Here is a 19,640-nt window from a genome sequence, read left to right on the forward strand (position 1 = left end):
TTTTCGGGTAGCCGCACGGCATGTTTATAAATTGTGGAGACCGAAAACGTGGGGGTGCCGTACGGTCTTTGATTTGATGTCGCATGGTGACCTTAGGGCATTCCTGCGGCGGCCATAGAATTTTCAAGGCAGACGCAAGGTGCCCGCAAGGCGACCGCAGGGGGGCCCTAAGGCAAACGTGCGGCCAGACGGAATGTAACGAGTGGGTTCTTTTTTTTTTTGCCAGTTTTTTGTTTCGGCTTGTCGAATTGCTATGGCGAACGTAGAAATGAAAAAAGTTATAACTCTGCGTTATAATTCCACAGCGACCTTACGACTTGTAAAATATAGCCAAACGGCGTAGGGCCACCCTGAGGCCACCGCAGAAACTCTGTGGCCGCCGCACGTTTGTCAATTCAGAGGGCGTACGGCCACCGTATCCTCGCCGTCGAGCAAATGTGACTTAGGCCTTAGGTCTTAGAAATTTTTGGAGACCGAAAACGTGGGGTTGCCGTACGGTCTTTGATTTGATGTTGCACGGTGACCTTAGGGCGTTCCTGCGGCGGCCATAGAATTTTCAAGGCGACCGCAGGGGGACTGCAGGGGGGCCCTAAGGCGAACGTGCGGCCAGACGGACGGTAACGAGTGAGTTCTTTTTTTTTCTTTTCTTTTTTACCAGTTTTTTGTTTCGGCTTGTCGAATTTCTACAGCGAACGTAGAAATGAAAAAAATTATAACTTCGCGTTATAATTCCACGGCGACCCTACGGCCTGTAAAATATAGCCATACAGCATAGGGCCTCCCTGAGGACACCTCAGAAACTCTGGGGCCACCGCACGTTTCTGTCAATTCAGATGGAGTACGGCCACCGTATCCTCGCCGTAGAGCAAATGTGACTTCGGCCTTAATGAAGCAGAGTTGCAGGGAAGGAGGAGGAGATTACAAATAATGCCTGCTCCTACTGGTGACAACAGGACAGCCATCTCAAAGCCATCTGTAAAGCATGTGTGGCAGCCTCAACTTAAATCGGATGGAATGCTGCCATCTTGTCGTCGAGGGTGAAATAACCACACATGGCACACAGGAGCATTGATGATGGCCTGTTCCAGTAAGCTCCCTCCCACAAGCCTGCTGCTCCATATCTCCTCCAGAAGAAATCAAGATACATGACCAGCTTATGCAGTCTCTTCCTGGTGATCATCAAATTGGACCACTTCTTGATCTCAATTGTTGCTGATTAACAATGTTGCTTACGATGGGTGTGTATATTCTCAAAAATGGTGGCTCCACTGTCTGCCATTGGTGGATCAACTATGGAGATCGGTGTACATTATTCACTAATAACAAATACTCCTTAATTACACTTACCAAATTATTCTCTGCATGAAATAAAGGTTATTTAGATATAAATGCCATTGTGTCTGTGTCTCTCTCTATCTCTATCTCTATCTCTATCTCTATATATATATATATATATATATATATATATATATATATATATATATATATATATCTCTATATATATATCTATATATATATACATATATATATATATATATCTCTATATATATATATATCTCTATATATATATATATATATATATATATATATATATATATATATATATATATATATATATATATATATATATATATATATATATATATATATATATATATATCTCTATATATATATATATATATATATCTCTATATATTAATATATTTATATATATATATATATATATATATATATATATATATATATATATATATATATATATATATATATATATATATATATATATATATATATATCTCTATATATATATATATATATATATATATATATATATATATATATATATATATATATATATATATATATATATATATATATATATATATATATATATATATATATATATATATATATATATATATATATATATATATATATATATCTCTATATATATATATATATATCTCTATATATATATATATATATATATATATATATATATATATCTCTATATATATATAAATATATATATCTCTATATATATATATATATCTCTATATATATATATATATATATATATATCTCTATATATATATATATATATCTCTATATATATATATATATCTCTATATATATATATATATATATATATATATATATATATATATATCTCTATATATATATATATATCTCTATATATATATATATATATATCTCTATATATATATATATATATATATATATATCTCTATATATATATATATATATATATATATATATCTCTATATATATATATATATATATATATATCTCTATATATATATATATATATATATATATATATATATATCTCTATATATATATATATATATATATATCTCTATATATATATATATATATATATCTCTATATATATATATATATATATATCTCTATATATATATATATATATATATCTCTATATATATATATATATATATCTCTATATATATATATATATATATCTCTATATATATATATATATATATATATATATATATATATATATATATATATATATATCTCTATGACTGTTCCACATGCATGGCCACATCTCTTAAGTTACAAAGTCCAAACATGGGGTACAAATACAACTGTGTGTCTGTGTGTGTGTGTGTGTGTGTGTGTGTGTGTGTGTAACATAGTCTATGTGGCTGCAGCCTTACACGGGGGTATGGGGGGTGGGGTGGGGGGCATAAATTATCTGAAAATGTGGACCGTGAAGTGCCACCTCGTGGTGGCATAGGGTGTTATAGTTTCCTTTTTTACCTGGGCAACATTGAGGTTAAAGCACTCTTCACATGGGTAAATGTCCTCCTTCACTCCCCCTTCCCCCCTTCCCCCCCTCCACCCCCAAAACGGAGGCCTGTCTGTCAAAGCCTGTCATCGTGTGTGAGACATTTATAGCGGGAAGGGACATCAGGATGAATTGGGGGGGGGCAAAAGGGGGCGGGTAGGGGAGTGGGACATGAGGACCGGGAGTGGGTGGGGAGGGAGTGGTTAATGCACTCTGTGCACGGGTAAATTTATATTATTTTCCTTCTCCTTCTCGCCAAAAATGGAGGGGCCTGTCAAAGTGGGAAAAATAATTACCAAAGGAAGCCCGGGACATCGTGTGAGGGAAGCATATCTAGCAGCAAGGGATGTGTGACCGGGGTGAGGAGGGGTGGGAGAGAAGGTGGAAGCTACAAACTCCGAACTCAGGGTATAGATACAACTTTATTAGGGAAGTAACATGAGCGATGTGGCCATGGCCTCAGAGGCTGTTTTGAGTCTGCAAAGTGACCAATATAGCAATTTTTGGTAAACAGGACGACTAATTGGTCCGTCAGAGAAGCGGCGGGAGGTTCTGCTCCTACATATCATAAGCCTATCATCAACACTATATTCGCACATCTGGAAGAATCGATCTTGTACCACATGAGTCGTCTTACCCAGTCACATTATACCAATATGAAAATCCCCATTTTCATTACATTTTAATGTCTGTCAGTCACGTTCACTTACACACTTTTGCTTCCATTTGTATTGCCTAAGATCACATTGCTTGTCACTTGAGAATTCCTTTATATTAAAGTAAACTTGGAGGTGCCATTGTTCTGTTCTGTTATAGTTGTGAGAGAAATAGTAACTTTGATCCTTTTTTGTAGTAGTAGTATAGGTGCCAAGCAGATGTTACGTAACATTTTTTCGGAAATTTTAGGCAAATCACTACATCCGCCACAACATTCTGTTACATTATGCCAGACTCCTCTTCCTCCTCCGAATATTTACCCCACCCTTTAAGTAAAAAAAACCCCTTCACCACCCCCCTCCCTTCTGTAATGCTCTTGATGCTGGGAAAACCACCAACCCCCTTATGCATTATGTAATATCTGGACACCTCCACATGAATCCGTTTGCCATTTTCTTTTATTCTTCACTCAATGGAGTTTCTCTTTTAGGTATGTTTACATATTATGTGTCACTGAACCCATAAAATAAATTGCATCGTAAAATGATCTCTTTTGGCATTCCCATAGCCTGTGATTATTGTACCACAGGTTCAATTGTCACCTGTAATTGTCACATTTGTGCACTTTTATAAACCGTTTACAGAATATTTCTGCTTGGCCATTTATCCAATTGAAAGCACTTTGCAATGCTGATTTTATGGGATCATAATTTTAATCCTTTTGAAATGGTGACAACTTGTTACATTCAGCATGCTGATACAATAGAAACTAGAGGGGGAGCACTCGGGAGAGTGCAAAACCTCCTCCGCCAATACTGCTCGGTCACTCAAGTGAACCTGATATCCTATTCATTCAATTTGACGTCAACAGTGCTCACAGAGTTATAGTTTGCAACTTTCCCTTTTACTTTTAACTTTTACATACTCAATTCATTCGTCATAACTAGATTCCTTGAGACAGAAATTGATTTTACGTGAGTATATCCACCTGAAGTTCCAAAATCAGCCGCAGTTGTAATTTTGGCATGTTTTTTGTTGGAAATCACTTAAAACATGTATAAATGCAAAAAAAAAATCGAAAATTTGTTGAAGAAAAAGTTGCAAAAATTTTTTTTTTCTCTTACAATTTTTTTTTTTTGGGGGGGGGGGTTGGAAATCACTTAAAACATGTAGAAATGCAAAAAAAAATTCTAATATTTTTTCAAAATGGCCGCCATAGCGGCCATATTGGATTTTGGACCAAGTCCAAAATCTAATGGCATGATCCTTGGACCATACCTAATCCCCCCACCAAGTTTCGTCGAAATCCATCAAGGAGTTTTTCCGTAATACTGTTCACAAACAAACAGAAAGGGGTGAAAACAGTAACCTCCGATCTTCGACGGCGGAGGTTAACTAGAAAGACACTCGGTAGAGCGTTACCTCCACCAGGCTGAACAGTTTACGTTTTGTATCCCACTAATAAGTGCGATCTGTATCTGAACCTGGACCGAAATATAATCGGCTTGTTCTTGTCACCTAACCAATTTTCATATACCTAGTTTTGTCATAACTCATCCACAACATTTTGAAATATCAAGCTATATATCGTTTTGGCCCCATTTCTCAATGGTGAAATCACTTAAAAAATTGAAAAAGTCTTGGATCCGGATCCAGATTCAGATCTTCACCAAAATCTAATCAATTCATCCTTGTCACACAACCAAGCTCTCCACCAAGTTTTGTCCAAATCCGTCCATACGTTTTTGACATATCCTGTTCACAGACAGACAGGGGTGAAAACATAACCTCCATCCACCTTAGGTGGTGGAGGTAATCATCTCGTGTCATGTTAGCCATGTATGGACTTGTTCATCAAAAAAATGTATGAAATATATAGTTTAGAAATTACAAAATACTCTCGTCATAGATGGCATTGTGGAGATGTTGAAAAACTTTTTATGTGGTGGAGAGAAAACAAAGTTGGACATTTGGAACATTATCAATGATTCTGCAACAGCTGTGGTGGAGAGAAAGCCAAGTTGGACATTTGGAACGTTATCAATGATTCTACAACAGTTTGCAACAGCTGAGTGATTGTTTTTTGGGTTTTTTTTTCTGCAGGTGGTTATCACCTGGCCAACACAGCCCGCTGTTGGACTTACCTCACTGCACTCGTACTGGATCAAGTCCTGGCCTCTGAGATTCCTGAGCACCAGGTCAGTCAAATGTTTTGAAAGCTGCCAAAATTAAAGTTGGAATCTAACTTTATATGCACACTCTCTTTAATGGACAAAGATGGTTTTATATTTTGCAGCACCAATCTCTGAATGATGGTGTTGAAAGACTTTGCCTTTATTTTTGGGGGGGCAGGGAGGGGAGGGTGGGGTTAACCCCATCTGCTTCATAGGCCATATTGTTCAAAATGGTAACATTTACTTTGTGATCTGGGAAAGCCAAAAAATTATCCATATAGATTGTAGTCCATATAGATTCCTCTAATTTGGATTTTCTTTCTTTAAAAAAAGAGTTTTCTCTTCGAAAATGTAGTTTGGTTTTACTGACACAGCCCCATGATAGTTTTTCCCAGAGTATGGACCAGATTACGTACTGGAAGTCACGCCAGGTTGCCGCTCAGACACGAACAATCCTGCCCATTTGGACCAAGTGCTTGCTGAAATCAGAGGTAAGACAAGGAATCATACCTGTTTGGAAGATGCCTTGTAAAAATTTTGATCTAGTATTATGTGTTAGCAATAAATGCATTGGTAATATATTGCTTTGTTGTACTCAGATCATTATGTTTTCTATAAATACATGTATATGTTTTCTAGTAATATATTTATAGTATTACTATTCATAGTATTACTATTATTTATCGTATGACTATTATTTATAGTAATACATATATTTATAGTATTGCTATAAATATGTTTTCAGAGAAAGAACTGAAATTTTTACTTTGATGCGAAATAACAAAATTGCTTCCAGTGTATTAAAGGTTTAAATTTGTTTGGGATTATGTAAATGTCATTATCCTAATTGTAATGTATCAGGCTCCGTTACAGAGTGTCGGTGCTGCCGAAGCAGTTTCTGGCAAAGGTTATATTGGATGATTTGCCATTGTCTTCCCAGCAGTAGTTAGGGCAGAAATTTGGAATTTAGCCATGGTGCGAGCAATAGCTCGCCATCTCCTCGCAAAGGACACCATGGGATCTTTATCATCCACCAACTAATGCCGGCATATGGGATGCCAGTTTGATATCCATCCGAGGGACGGCAGACACATTGATGAATCACTCTGCCTGTGAAACACCGGGATGACCCTCGGCCGAGATTCAAACCCAGGCGAGACAGCTTGGAGGCGAGTATGCGCACCTTTAGGCCATCCTTTCAGCCCCGTTGTCCGAATAAAAAATTGAAAAGTTGCTTCCTCTACACTCTGTAAAAAAACATTTCCCCAATCATTTGCACTGGTTGTTTAAGCTTTGCAGTGTATAGTCGGTGTTCAGACATGTACCATAATGAGTGAGGTATGAGGGGTTTAAATCAGGTCAGGTTTGGGAACATGCACCAGAGCAGTGCGTCGCTGCGTCCACTTTCCACTGGTACTCTAGGGACCTCCATCTGGCCATCCCCCGGCAGATGCCTGGCCCATCCCCATCTCCTTGAGATGTTCATCAACCTACTGCAACCCACAAGGCATGTGGTCAGCTCATTGGTATCCTCCACTCATGAGGCCTCCTTGCTGAGAGAATATGGTGAGCAGGATCAGTATCAGGAGAATGAGCCAGGTATCCATACAGCCAGGGCTGACACTCACGGATTATGCAGGTAACAAATCTCATTTGAGTCTCTCTCAGCAACGGCTCGTCAGACACAAAGTCTGACCAGTGATAGCCAAGGATTATCTGAAAAGACATGGTACCGAAGTAGTTGAGTTTCTGTCTCAGATCCCTGGTCAGAGTCCAAGTCTCACATCCATAGAGCAAGACTGGAAGGACCAAGGATTTGAAGACTCGGACTTTCGTCCTCCTGCATTGGTACCAAGAGTGTCACACCCCATGATCCAGTGACTCCTTCATTCCCCAGGCCCGACCCAAACGTCTATTGACCTCTGGCTCACAACATGCGGAAACATGAATATCACTGCCAAGATAAGTAAATCTCTCTCTGACTTCAACATCCTCAGCACAAATAGGTACAGACACAATAGTAGCATCCAAGATGTCATTGAAAGCCTGGATCTAAGTTTTGCCCCAGGAAACCCGTGATCCCAGCAGCTCCATCTCCTCGAGTGCTTTGAGGGCTCCCATTAGGATATCCATCATTTCTGCAAAGATGACTGCATCATCTGCGACGTCAAGGTCAGAGATTCTGACATTCTCAAGCGATGCCTTGCACCTTGATCTCTCCAGAAATCCTCTCCAGAATCCAGTCCGTACAAGCACTGAAAAGTGTGGGGGCCAGTACACACCCCGGTCAAACTCTAAAGCAACTGGAAATAAGTCAGAGATGGAACCACCACACCTCACAGCACTATCACCTATCAGTACCAGGGTTATAGTTCAGACATCAGATTCATCAGTTTTGGTGGCGCCCCACGAAGACCGAGAATCCTCCAGATGGCATCCCGATTCACTGAAATGAATACTTTGTGGAGATCAACATAGGCTGCGAGCACCCCTGTTGAAACTCTTGCCTGCATTCGGTGAGGACCCGAAGGGCAAGGATACGGTCAATCGTTAACCTCTTTGGTGTAAAGCTTGACTGCTCTGGGCACTGGTGCTCAAGGAGATAATGGCGAACCCTATCAATAATTCTCTGAGCAAAGACCTTGCCTGACACTGAGAGCAGCGTCACCCCTCGATAGTTGTTGCAGTCCTGGCGATCAACCTTCCCTTTCCAGAGAGGGACAACAGGGGCCCTCGTTCAGTCAGTTGGGATGATGCCTGCACTCCAAACAGAGCACAGAACTGCATGTAACGACACAGGTGCAGCATTTCCACCAGCCTTGAGAAGTTCAGCAGGGATACCACACATCCCAGGAGCTTTACCCCCTTTCAGCTGGTTCACCGCAGCCTGTGTTTCCACAAATGAAGTCGGTTTACAGATGATTGGAGGATCAGCAATAGGGATAGTAACACCCGTGACATCTAACTCAACAGCTGGTGGGTCAGCCTGGTACAGCCGCTCAAAGTAAGCCCAGTGGGCCTACACTTCAGACTCCTCTGTCAAAAGCTTACCACCCTCTGCTCTAACTGCAGTTCACCAAGGGACTGGCTTGGAGGAAAGCAACACACAAATTCCACTGGAAGTAGGATGAGAATCACTTACTTATTCGTATGCAGCCTGCGGCTGCTTGGCTACATCATTTTTCTGGGGGCACAGCTGTGCTACTGATGCAATATCCCATGTTATCAGCATGCTGGTACTATTCCCAGGCAAAAATGGTGCAGTTAGAATTTCAGTATATGAGAGTGGGACTCTCATGTACTATAGTTGGTAACAGGTCCTACTACAGCAGTCTGCAGAGAATTACTACAGGAAAGGAATGCTATTTTTGCCTGGGTTTCACCGACCTCGAAAGGATGGCAGGCTGAGTTAACCCGCCTGGTGTTAATTCAATGAAGAGAGACAGGGGCTTCAACTCAAGACTCTAAGATCTTAAGCCAGCCATCCTCACTGTTAAGCTAACACCAGGCTGTGAGAATCACTTGACCACAGTGTTGATGCTCTACAGTCTGCACCTTCACAGATTCCTTGCACATAAGCCTCCTTGTCCACCCTCAGCGCATGTGCAAGTTGATGCTTCAGCTCCTTGAACAGCTCAGTTCTGCCATTAAGCCTGGCCCAGTGACTCTGGTCAATGGTATCCACTGTCTCTTTTGAGATAAAGTTCTTCATTGCCTGACGTTGGGTTCCAAGACATCCACTGACATTGTCAAGGATGGTAGTCTTCAAGGCACTCCACAACTCTGCAGGATTGAGCTTCCTTTTGAGCATCCCAACATGACTCATCCTTGAGCTTGCCAACATCCAGCCTAGACTGGGATGGTACCATTCTCCTGGATTTGAGCTGCAATTTCAGAGTTGCGACAACAAGTATGTGTTTGGTGTTGAAGAACTGAGCACTCCTTTGCCACACTGCCAGCGTTGGAATACCAAGTCCAGCGATGAGCTTGTGGGCGCTGAAACCATGAACCAGCCACCCTAAGTCCATGACTTCTTGCAAAGTCAAGGAACTTGTGCTCTTCTGGTACACAGTTCCAGACCCATGGGGACCAACACATGTCTTATAGCCATCCCTATCAGTACCAGTCGATGCATTGAAATCCCCCAAGACTAGAAGAGTATCTCACCTGGGGCACTGATCAACCACAGACTCGAGTGCGGTATAGAATGCCTCCTCCACAGTGAGATCACTTGCCTCAGTTGGAGCATATACAGAGACCAGGGAAATGACACCTAGAATCCTCAGTCTCATAATACGCTCGTTGACCGGTGTTACCTCAATTATCATGGGAGTCAACCTCTTGGACACAGCTACTGCAAATCCTTGGGTATGGTAACTATCAGAGCAACCAGACCAGTAGTAGGTGTAATCACCTGCCTTGATATCACCATTATCCAGTCTCTGAACCTCAGAGAGTGCTGCAATACTGATATGCAAACTCTGGAGCTCAGATGATAGCAAAGACAGGTGATCATCCTATCTTTAGGATAGGACATTCCAGGCACCCATCCGAAGGGACCACCTCAGGCAAACCCGAGGGGAACGCCTTCTGGTGGACGATACATCAGCACCGCAACCCAACCCAAGAAGATTACCCTATGCTTTTCCTCCTATCATCAAAAAATGGGGGCCCTCAAAGGATTTGCTCCAATTCCGTCATCCGGTGAGCTGCCCTGCGAAGGGCAGTTGCACAAGAGGTAATCCCATGTTGTGGGTTTTCAGTTTTCTTTGCATTTCTTGTGTGTTTTGTGGAATGAAGTGTTTTATGGTAGCCAGAGTGCAAATCCTGCCACCAACCTCCTAGAAAAGGTAACCCAACTGCAAGACGACATCCACAGAAACAGTTGGGCACCAGATATGGATGGCCATTGGCTCACAAGTAGCCGTCCGCCCTTTGACAGGTTTTGTTTTTAATCTTACTGGATGCGCATAATCCATACACCCTCCTCACCAGGAAACCTAGTGGGGGAGACGGTTTAGTTGCCGAAAACCAGACAATGAAACAGTTTAGTACAGGTTTACATGGTACCTGCAGCAAGTCACAGATCTGATCTGGCCTTCCCTGACAATAAAATATCAATTTTTTTTTGATAAAAAAGTCCTGGAAAACAGAAATCACTACCCACTTAAACCATAAATACAAATGATCAAAAACGCAAATGAAAAAAGAACCAACAATATAAGTATATTTGGCTTTAAGATCTTTGTGTGCACTGGAGCAGAAAACCTTAGTCCCAGATGTTATTGGGTGACCAACATTGGTATCTGGTAGGCTGTTCCACACATGTATTGCAGGCATATAAAAGCAATCATATTGAGCAGGTGACCAGTTGCCACTTGCCAGTCAGACCTTGCGCAGCATAGCTTCCAAAGGTGACACTTGTGCTGGTTGACCTTAATGTAGTCCATGATGTAGGTAGTATGGACTTCAGGATTTCTGGATCTTCTCTGTTTGTAGTTTGTACATCATACCCAGACCTGCTACATTTCTCTTGTGTGGTCGGGGGTCAATATTCAATTCCTGTGGATGACCTTGATGGATACATACAGCAGGGTGTTGCACATCATACAGCTTATTTAGATGCATGGTACTTGCACACATCCATGCGAAAGCATACTCCATTGTTCTCCAAACATGAACTTTGTGTACTCAGGCTTGGTGAGGTGGATCCAAATATGGAATAACACTACAAAGGGCACTCACTCTTTGTCCAGCTCTAACGGCAATGGGGTTCACGTGAGACTGGAAGCCCAAGTTCCGGGAGAACCTGACTCCAAATATGTCCAGCTTATGTGCCTGCTGCAGGGCTACACCATTGCCATTATCACCCTTCCCGTCTCTGAACCTCACAGTTCAGTTGATCCTGTGGTCAATGCTGGGTGTCCATAATTTGGCTCATGCATCATGAGTATACTGTCCTTCAGAGGGACGTCAAGTAGTTGTGGAAGAAGTCCTTACTAAAGCCAGTGTGGCAAAGAATGTTGGCTGCTCACTAGGTAGTCATCTCCTGAGAGACAAGACCGTGCATTTCTCAGCAGCAAACAGGACCTTCTATTTCTTCCCCCTGGTAGATCTTCTTTGAGTCCTCCCTCAGAGAAATTGTGGCATTCTCGTCGTCCAACAGGCAGTAGACGGACGTAGAGGATAATTGGGGTTTCTGAGGCAGCCATTCAAATGAATAGGGGAAAAGGGAAAAACTTTGACTCAAGCCCCAAAAGCCCAAAATAGGAGACTGATTTTCTCCCCCTCCCATACAAGCAAATGTAAAATTGGGATTTACTGATTAAAGCACTTCTTCCCTTTCACTATTGCATGATAACCTACATCTTCCCTTTCACTATGCTATTACAAAAATAATCTTTTTAGATATACACATCTTAAAATCAGATCCTCTTCAAGCTTCTTCTTATATTGATTTACCAAAAGAGATAAAACTTAAGAAAGCGGTTGTTAATATTCAAAACAAAGATAATAAATGTTTTCTATGGTCTGTTCTTGCTCACTTACATCCTCAACAATGGAATCCTGAAAGGGTTGAACATTATAAGAAATACGAGAATACATTAAATGTTAAAGATTTAAAGTTTCTAATGTCATTGAGAGATATTCCTAAATTTGAGGAAATGAATAATCTATCTGTTAATGTATATGGATTAACAGATACAAAGAACGTTTTCAACAAAGAAAAATTTCAAACAGCTATAAAAATTATGAAACACACATTGACCTTCTCTACTTTACTTCAAAGGAAAAATCACATTATGCTTTCATTAAAAATTTATCAAGATTAACCAAATCACAACTATACAAGAGAAAATGTAAAACGTATCCTTGTAAGAGATGTCTCAACTCCTTTCACACAAAAGAACGATTAAATCAACATTTGAAATATTGTAGTAATCATAAATCAACCGTAATCAATTTACCAAAAGCAGATTCAGACATATTGTTGTAGTTTCCCGCCCGTCGGCGTGCAGGCGACCGCTTCGAGCCAATGGCGGCCGCTCTCGCCCACCGAACGGGCAAACCAAGTCGCAGCTTTCGGATCAACGCCGAAATCCAGCTACGGGTGTATCTTTAATCACACCGAAAATCAGCCAGCTATTCTGTCAGCGCGCGACAGGGTCCGATCGCCGAATTGTCGATTTACCTAATTATGAGCGCAGACAGAAATGCCGGGGATTTACACCTCGACGGGACCTGCTTGGAAACGAGCTGCTAAGCAGCTTGCTCCGTTTGCGATTTGCCGAGCGGTGTATATCGCCAAGCCCCACCGGATCCGATTCTCTTATCGGTTATTAATAACCAGCTATATTCCGAACTTAATTATGGCAGTTCAATTGAGGGAAAGGACACAACGAACGGGTAAACATTCACACAAGGACATTTATTACACACACACACACGCCACATATGCAGTCATGCAGTCATGTATGCAATCAGGTACGTATGTAATCAAAGCAATTAATGCAATGGGGGTAAGGGACAGGACACGAGCAAGAGAAAGAACTACAACCGTTGGTCTATTTATTATGTACACTTACTTTTTAACAGTTCTACTTGACGGACTCGGCGCCACAACATTCATTCAAAGAAAAACCCCAGGAAAGGCAAGGGCAAGAACTGGGCCTCGTGAGCCTTTAATAGTTCACGGAGCTGTGAAGACCGCAGGAGCTCCGAGAGGCCACGCTGGTTACCTGCCACCTTCGTGGCGACTCACTTGGGCGCTCCTCGACGTCCCATTCACACGGCAGCTGGCGTGACCGCGGCTCGGCCCAGGCCTCGTCGTGCGGCCCGTTCGATCGGGCCTAGTCGACAACGCCTCAGAGGAACGAACGGGCCTTTGCTCTTTCAGAGTTGATGCTCTCTTAAGAGCCCGCCCGTTCCTCAGCATCGTTCAGACTGTCCCGGGGCCCGATCACCTCGGACCGTTTGCCGCTGGTTGGCGACTCCTCTCCGGCTGCGGTCCAGCGACCCACAGTTCGGCACGGCACGGCAGGCTGCGCTCCAGGCTCCCCCGCGACTGCCCTCCACTGGACTCGAACCCTGGCTCCAAGCTCCAGGCTTCCGCTCTCTGCAGCTCCCCGACAGACTCCGAACCCCGACAGACTGCTTGCTTGGCATTCAGCGCGCCTATATACGGGGTCCGTGAGTGAGGTTTGATCTTTCACATCGCACCCTTCACCCCTCGCTGGCTCTGCCCCTTTTGATCTTTTGATCCGATTTCGACGCGAAGCTCGGAGAGAGCGGACATGGTAGAAATCATCATCTCCCGCGGACGTTGCAGAGATCATCGGCCCTCGCCCCAACTAGGGAGTCCCCACGTCTGGTGGCAGAGATGTTGTTCGTTCAGGATGCTGTTGCCGGTAACAAGATGGCGGCGTTCGTGAAGATGAAGGTGAGGCGATGTTTGTTGTGGCGTAGGTGGTGAGGAGATGTCGTGGTTGTCGTTGTGGAGATGGTTGATGAGAGCGATGTTTTCGTTGTGGAGAGGTTTGATGAGATGCTGTTGAGGAGATGGCGAGATGTCGTGGTTGGCGTTGTGGAGATGTGGTTGTTCCAAAATAACGATAGCAAAAGAATAACGGCTGACTCAAAGATCACAGCCCGGTTACACGAATAAATCCCTTTAAACATCGGTGGGGAAATCTAATCTGAACACACACTTATCGACATAACTGATCTCTGGGATACCTGAATGGTGTTCTGTGAATTTCCACAACCGTAACAATATCATTCAAAGATTTTAACAAATCTATAAAACATCCGTTTGTGATATATGCTGATTTTGAAAGTATCCTTGAAAAGATAGATAGTTTCTCCAAATCCAAATAAATCATACACAAATAAAAATCAAAAACATACTTCTTGTGGTTTCTGTTATTATATCAAATCATCTGGAGGTGATGAATACAACAGGTTAGAACTTTATAGATGAGAAGATGCCTCAGAGGAGTTTGTAAGACGATTGGAAAAAGACTGTATAAGACTAAGAGAAATAATGGTTAAAACCTATAAACCAATGTCATTAACAAAGGGAGAGAAAAAGGAATTTAGAAAGAACAGTATGTCATATTTGTGAGGAGAAAATTGAGGGAGAGGTCAAGGTTAGGGATCACTGTCATCTTACTGGTAAATATAGAGGTCCAGCTCATTCCTGTTGTAATCTTAATTACAAGCCTCCAAACTTTATTCCCGTCTTCCTTCACAACAACGCTCACTATGACATGCATCTATTTATAAATGAACTTTCAAAGACATCCGGAGATATTTCTGCCATTACGAACACAAATCAAAAATACATCTCATTCATGAAAACAATTCATACATCCCCCATAACCCATATCGGATTTCTTCACACATACAAATTTATGGCAAGTCCATTATCTAACTTAGCATCAAATATTAAAAACTTACCGAATCTTAAATCACATTTCTCAAATCAAGAAGAGATTGATCTCCTATCACAAAAGGGAATATATCCATCCGTATGACTATATGGATTCATTTGAGAAGTTTAAAGAAACGCAACTTCCTTCAAGGGAAGGTTTCTGTGGTAAGTTAAATAAAACTCATATTTCCGATAGAGATTATACACAAGATAAAAAGGTTTGGGAGAAGTTTAATGTAAAGAATCTTGGAGAATATCATGATTTGTATCTTAAAACTGATGTATTCTTATTACCTTCGCATTCTGCGAAAGGTTATGTTTTGGTCGGCGTGTATTTATTTATTTATTTATTTGTAATCTTGTGATTCATGTAACTCAAGAAGTATTAAACCGAATTGCATGAAATTTGGTGGGATGATTGGTTATTAGCCAGGAAGCATTCGATTAGATTTTGGGATCGTTCGGGTCAAAGGTCAAGGTCACGAAAAGGTCAAAATTGTCTTTTTACGATAACACGGTCAATTTTTATTCAATTTGCATGCAACTAACGCAAAAATGTTCAGAATTCAACGCCTCATCTTGTGATATGCAATATGACACAATGACGCCCATACTCTTGTTACCGGTTAGGGGTCAAAGGTCAGGGGGGTCACGACCTTGAAAAATATGCGGTTTTTGTCATAACGCGGTCAATTCTTGTCCGCTTTACATGAACCCAGCACCAAAATGTTCAGAATTTAATGCCCAATCTTGTGACACAATGACGTCATAACACATGTCACCGGTTGGGGTAAAATGTCGGGGGGGGGGGGTTACGCCCTTGAAAAACATGCGGTTTTCGGCATAACTCAGTCAATTCTTATTCGATTTGCATGAAACCAGCATCAAACGAGATTACCTTCTCTTGTTGAAACGTTGTATTCACCGAGCTTGCGAGTGACGACTCGCCAAAACGACGTGAGTTGATTGTTGTTTAGTCCGTAGCCTCCGAAAGTCGGGGGGGGTCATGACATTATAGATATGTGGTTTGTGTCATAAGACCATTCATATGAAACCAGTTCCCCACACTCATACCAAGAACAAAAAAAGTAGTGGCGGCGAAGATATGCGCTCTATGAGTGCCCGTTCTAGTTGGCTGATGTGTTTGAAACTTTTATAAGTCTGTCATAATAAAAACTCTTATGGATTAGACCCCGTTCACTATTATACAGCCCCGGGTTTGGCTTGGAGTGCTATGTTAAAAATGACAAAACAAAATTTCGAATTGATCAGTGATATAGATATGCTTTTAATGACAAAGAAGGCTAAAAGAGGAGGATTATCTCAAGTATGTTCCAAGAGATATGCTAAAGCAAATAACAAATATCTTCCTGATTATAATAAGAATGAGGACAACTCTTACCTGAGTGTATTATGTCAATGATGTATTATGATGCTAACAATTTGTATGGGTGGGCTATGTCTCAATCTTTACCTTATGGAAAACTTAAATGGGTTAAATAAAAGCATTATGAAAATGTTTTACAAGACATTGTTGTCTCCTCTCAAAAAGAATTGGATGAAGCTGAAGTTGGATATTATTTTGAGGTTGACTAAAAATATCCAGAATGAACTTCATCACAAACATAAAGACCTACCTTATGCCCCTGATAAAGAAAGTCCAAGAAAAGAATGGTTAAGTGATTATCCACAGTCATTCAATATAAAAGGTAAATCTCCAGAAAAACTACTTACGACATTAAATGATAAAGTTATGTTTTGCATCAAAGGAACTTGAGACAATATTTATCTGCTGAGTTGAGAGTGAGGAAAATTCATCGGATTTTGAAATTTAAACAAAGTCATTGGTTAAAGAAGTATATTGATTTTAATACAAAAGGGAAAGCAGAAGCAAAAACAGATTTTGAGAAGGACTTTTATAAATTAATGAATAATGCTGTATTTGTAAAGACTATGGAAAAATGTTTGGAATCGACAAAACATAAGACTTGCTACATCTTGGAAACAGGCTTCAAAGTTAATTAACAAACCAAGTTTTGAACAAGCGGAGGTGTTTTCAGAGAACTTTTGGGCACTTCATTTGAAAAAAAGAGAGTATTGAAATGGATAAACCTATTTATATAGGAACATCAATTCTTGACTTGTCAAAGTCGTTAATGCATGATGATTACTATAATGATTTAAAATCAAAGTATAAGGATATTGTGTCATTGTTATATATGGATAGATAGTTTTATATTGGAAATTAAGACAAGTGATGTGTATGAGGATATGATTGATAATATTGATATATATGATACAAGTAATTATAAGTTTGGTGATGTGTTGTTTTCATCAAAGAATAAAAAGGTTATTGGTAAGTTTAAAGATGAATTGGGTGGGAAGGTCATGAGTGAATTTATAGGATTGAGATCAAAGTCTTATGCTTTTATGTATATTGAAAGGTGTGATAAGAAGCTAAAGGGAATAAAGAAAAATATAATCAAGGAAACAATAAACTTTAAACATTATTACAACTGTTTAACCTCAAAGAAGGAAGAGTACAGAAAAATGAATACAATAAGAAGTTATAAACATCAATTAATTATATACAGAAGAGATAAATAAGAAAGCATGAGGAGCTTTTGATGATAAAAGATATATTTTAGAGAATGGAATCAATCGTCTCCCTTATAAGTACAAGTGTTAAGATATTGGGTTGGAAATTTTAACAGGCTGCTGCCGTCTTTTTACTGATTTATAAATGATAGAATCAAGCAATAACCAAACCAGAGTGGAGATTTAATCAGCCTTGGTATTTAAATGGAAAACATAAAGAATGTGAGAAATATCAAATAAGTCCTATTGAAGAAATAACCGGGGTAAAAGTAGATAAAACAAATAAACGGATAAATTTAATTACAAATAAGTTGGAGGATATAAAGAAAAAAAAAATCCTTGAATGGACTGAAAACTTTGATGGTTATCAATTGAACAATGGAAAAACAATTTACTACAATCTCAAAATGATATGTGGCTCAGGAGGTGGTCAAATAAGAGCATGAAGAGAAGTTTTTCATTTCACTTCTGCTCAACAAAGATACTTAAACCAAGAACTAAGTTCGAAAGTAATCTTTGTGAATATACTCGTTGATGATGAATATAATAGGAAAATTAAGTTATTTCCTGAAGTAGAACATGGACAAATATTCATTGGAAATGAGTGGAATGAGTTCTTTGAGTGGAATGAAAATATGAAAGGGAGGAAGTGCTTTAATCAGTAAATCCCAATTTTACATTTGCTTGTGCAGGAGGGGGAGGAAATCAGTCTCCTATTTTACATTTGCTTGTATGGGAGGGAAGGAAATCAGTCTCAATTTTACATTTGCTTGTATGGGAGGGGGAGAAAATCAGTCTCCTATTTTGGGCTTTTGGGTCTCGAGTCAGAAAGTTTTTCCCTTTTTCCCCATTCATTTGAATGGCTGCCTCAGAAACCCCATTTATCCTCTGCTGACGGAACTGTCATCGGTATAGAGGCTGGTACGATTATGCAGGTTTTCACACAGATCGTTAATGTGGATTAGAAATAAGGTGGGGCCAATAATTTATCCTTGAGGTACTGATACATTAACTGAAGTTGAAATTGATGTTTGGCCATTGACCACTACCTGGTAAGTCTGCCCATCAAGTAGCTGGATAACCACTGCAACAGCTGCTCTCCCACTCCATTAACATTCAGTTTGGCCAGCAATCCATTGTGCCATACTCTATCAAATGCAGCTTTGATGTCAAGTGCTACAATTGTACTCCTCATATGTCTGTTGAGACGAGACATCCACTTATGACTCCGGTATATGAGAAAGTCAGTGGCTGAATGACTCAGACGGAAGCCAAACTGATTGTGGCTGATGAGGTAATTGTCAATGAGATGTTTCCTCAGTGTAATGTTGATAAATCTCTCCATAACCTTGCTGATTCAGCTTAAGAGATCGATGGGCCTGTAGTTGTCTGGGGCAGAGCATGAGTTCTTATGGACTGGCACTGTACTGGCTATCTTCCAGGAGAAAGGGAAGTGGCCATGGATAAAGCAGAAATGGAGTAATTTGGCAAGAGGTGTGGCAAAGACTGATGTGCACTCTGAGAACTATTTCCAATTCCTTCAGGTGCCAATGAATTATTTGCGTCTAGTTTTTGCAAGATCCATCTAATGCCCCTGGGCCAGAACTTTACAGTGTCCAGCTGAGTGTCGGTGCGAGATGCAAGTTCAGGAGGGTCATTTTTAGCGTAATCAATTGTGCACTTAAAGTTTAATGCAAAATGATCACAGAAGATATCTGCTTTCTCTTGAGAGGCAGTGAAGGGCCTAACCATGCTTATGTAAGGTTGGGATACGAGAATGTCATCCTTTCCCGTGTATCCTCTTTATTGCCCACGACCATTCACGGGTTTTGGTTTCTCCAGTGGTCAGACGATCTTTTGTTCTCTGAAAGTGTTGTGTTCTTTAGCCTTCTACACTTTCTATTAGTTCTGCCTTGCACCAATCAGTGTTATGGGTTAACAG

General features: G+C 40.3%; 2 protein-coding genes across 14 annotated transcripts in view; one reads left to right on the forward strand and one right to left on the reverse strand.

Moving 5' to 3' along the window:
* HDAC8 (histone deacetylase 8) overlaps positions 1-19,640 on the forward strand; it is a 67,609-nt gene that overhangs the window by 44,757 nt on the left and 3,212 nt on the right. For all 4 annotated transcript variants that reach the window (XM_085873907.1, XM_085873908.1, XM_085873906.1 and 1 more), the window contains 2 exons: positions 5,597-5,691; positions 6,053-6,158. In XM_085873907.1, the coding sequence (XP_085730033.1) occupies positions 5,597-5,691; positions 6,053-6,158 (201 nt within the window). The remainder of the gene's footprint in view (positions 1-5,596; positions 5,692-6,052; positions 6,159-19,640) is intronic.
* Positions 13,104-19,640, reverse strand: part of OSCP1 (organic solute carrier partner 1) — a 94,246-nt gene continuing 87,709 nt past the window's right edge. For 9 of the 10 annotated variants that reach the window (XM_085873901.1, XM_085873895.1, XM_085873900.1 and 6 more), the window contains one exon: positions 13,104-14,215. In XM_085873901.1, coding sequence (XP_085730027.1) covers positions 14,019-14,215 — 197 coding nt within the window. In that variant the 3' untranslated portion in view covers positions 13,104-14,018. The remainder of the gene's footprint in view (positions 14,216-19,640) is intronic. The other variant, XR_015056242.1, reaches the window with a different exon arrangement.

Source organism: Eptatretus burgeri, chromosome 3 (assembly GCF_056783735.1).
Source record: "Eptatretus burgeri isolate ZD-2024b chromosome 3, Ebu_testis_v1, whole genome shotgun sequence".
NCBI lineage: Eukaryota > Metazoa > Chordata > Myxini > Myxiniformes > Myxinidae > Eptatretus > Eptatretus burgeri.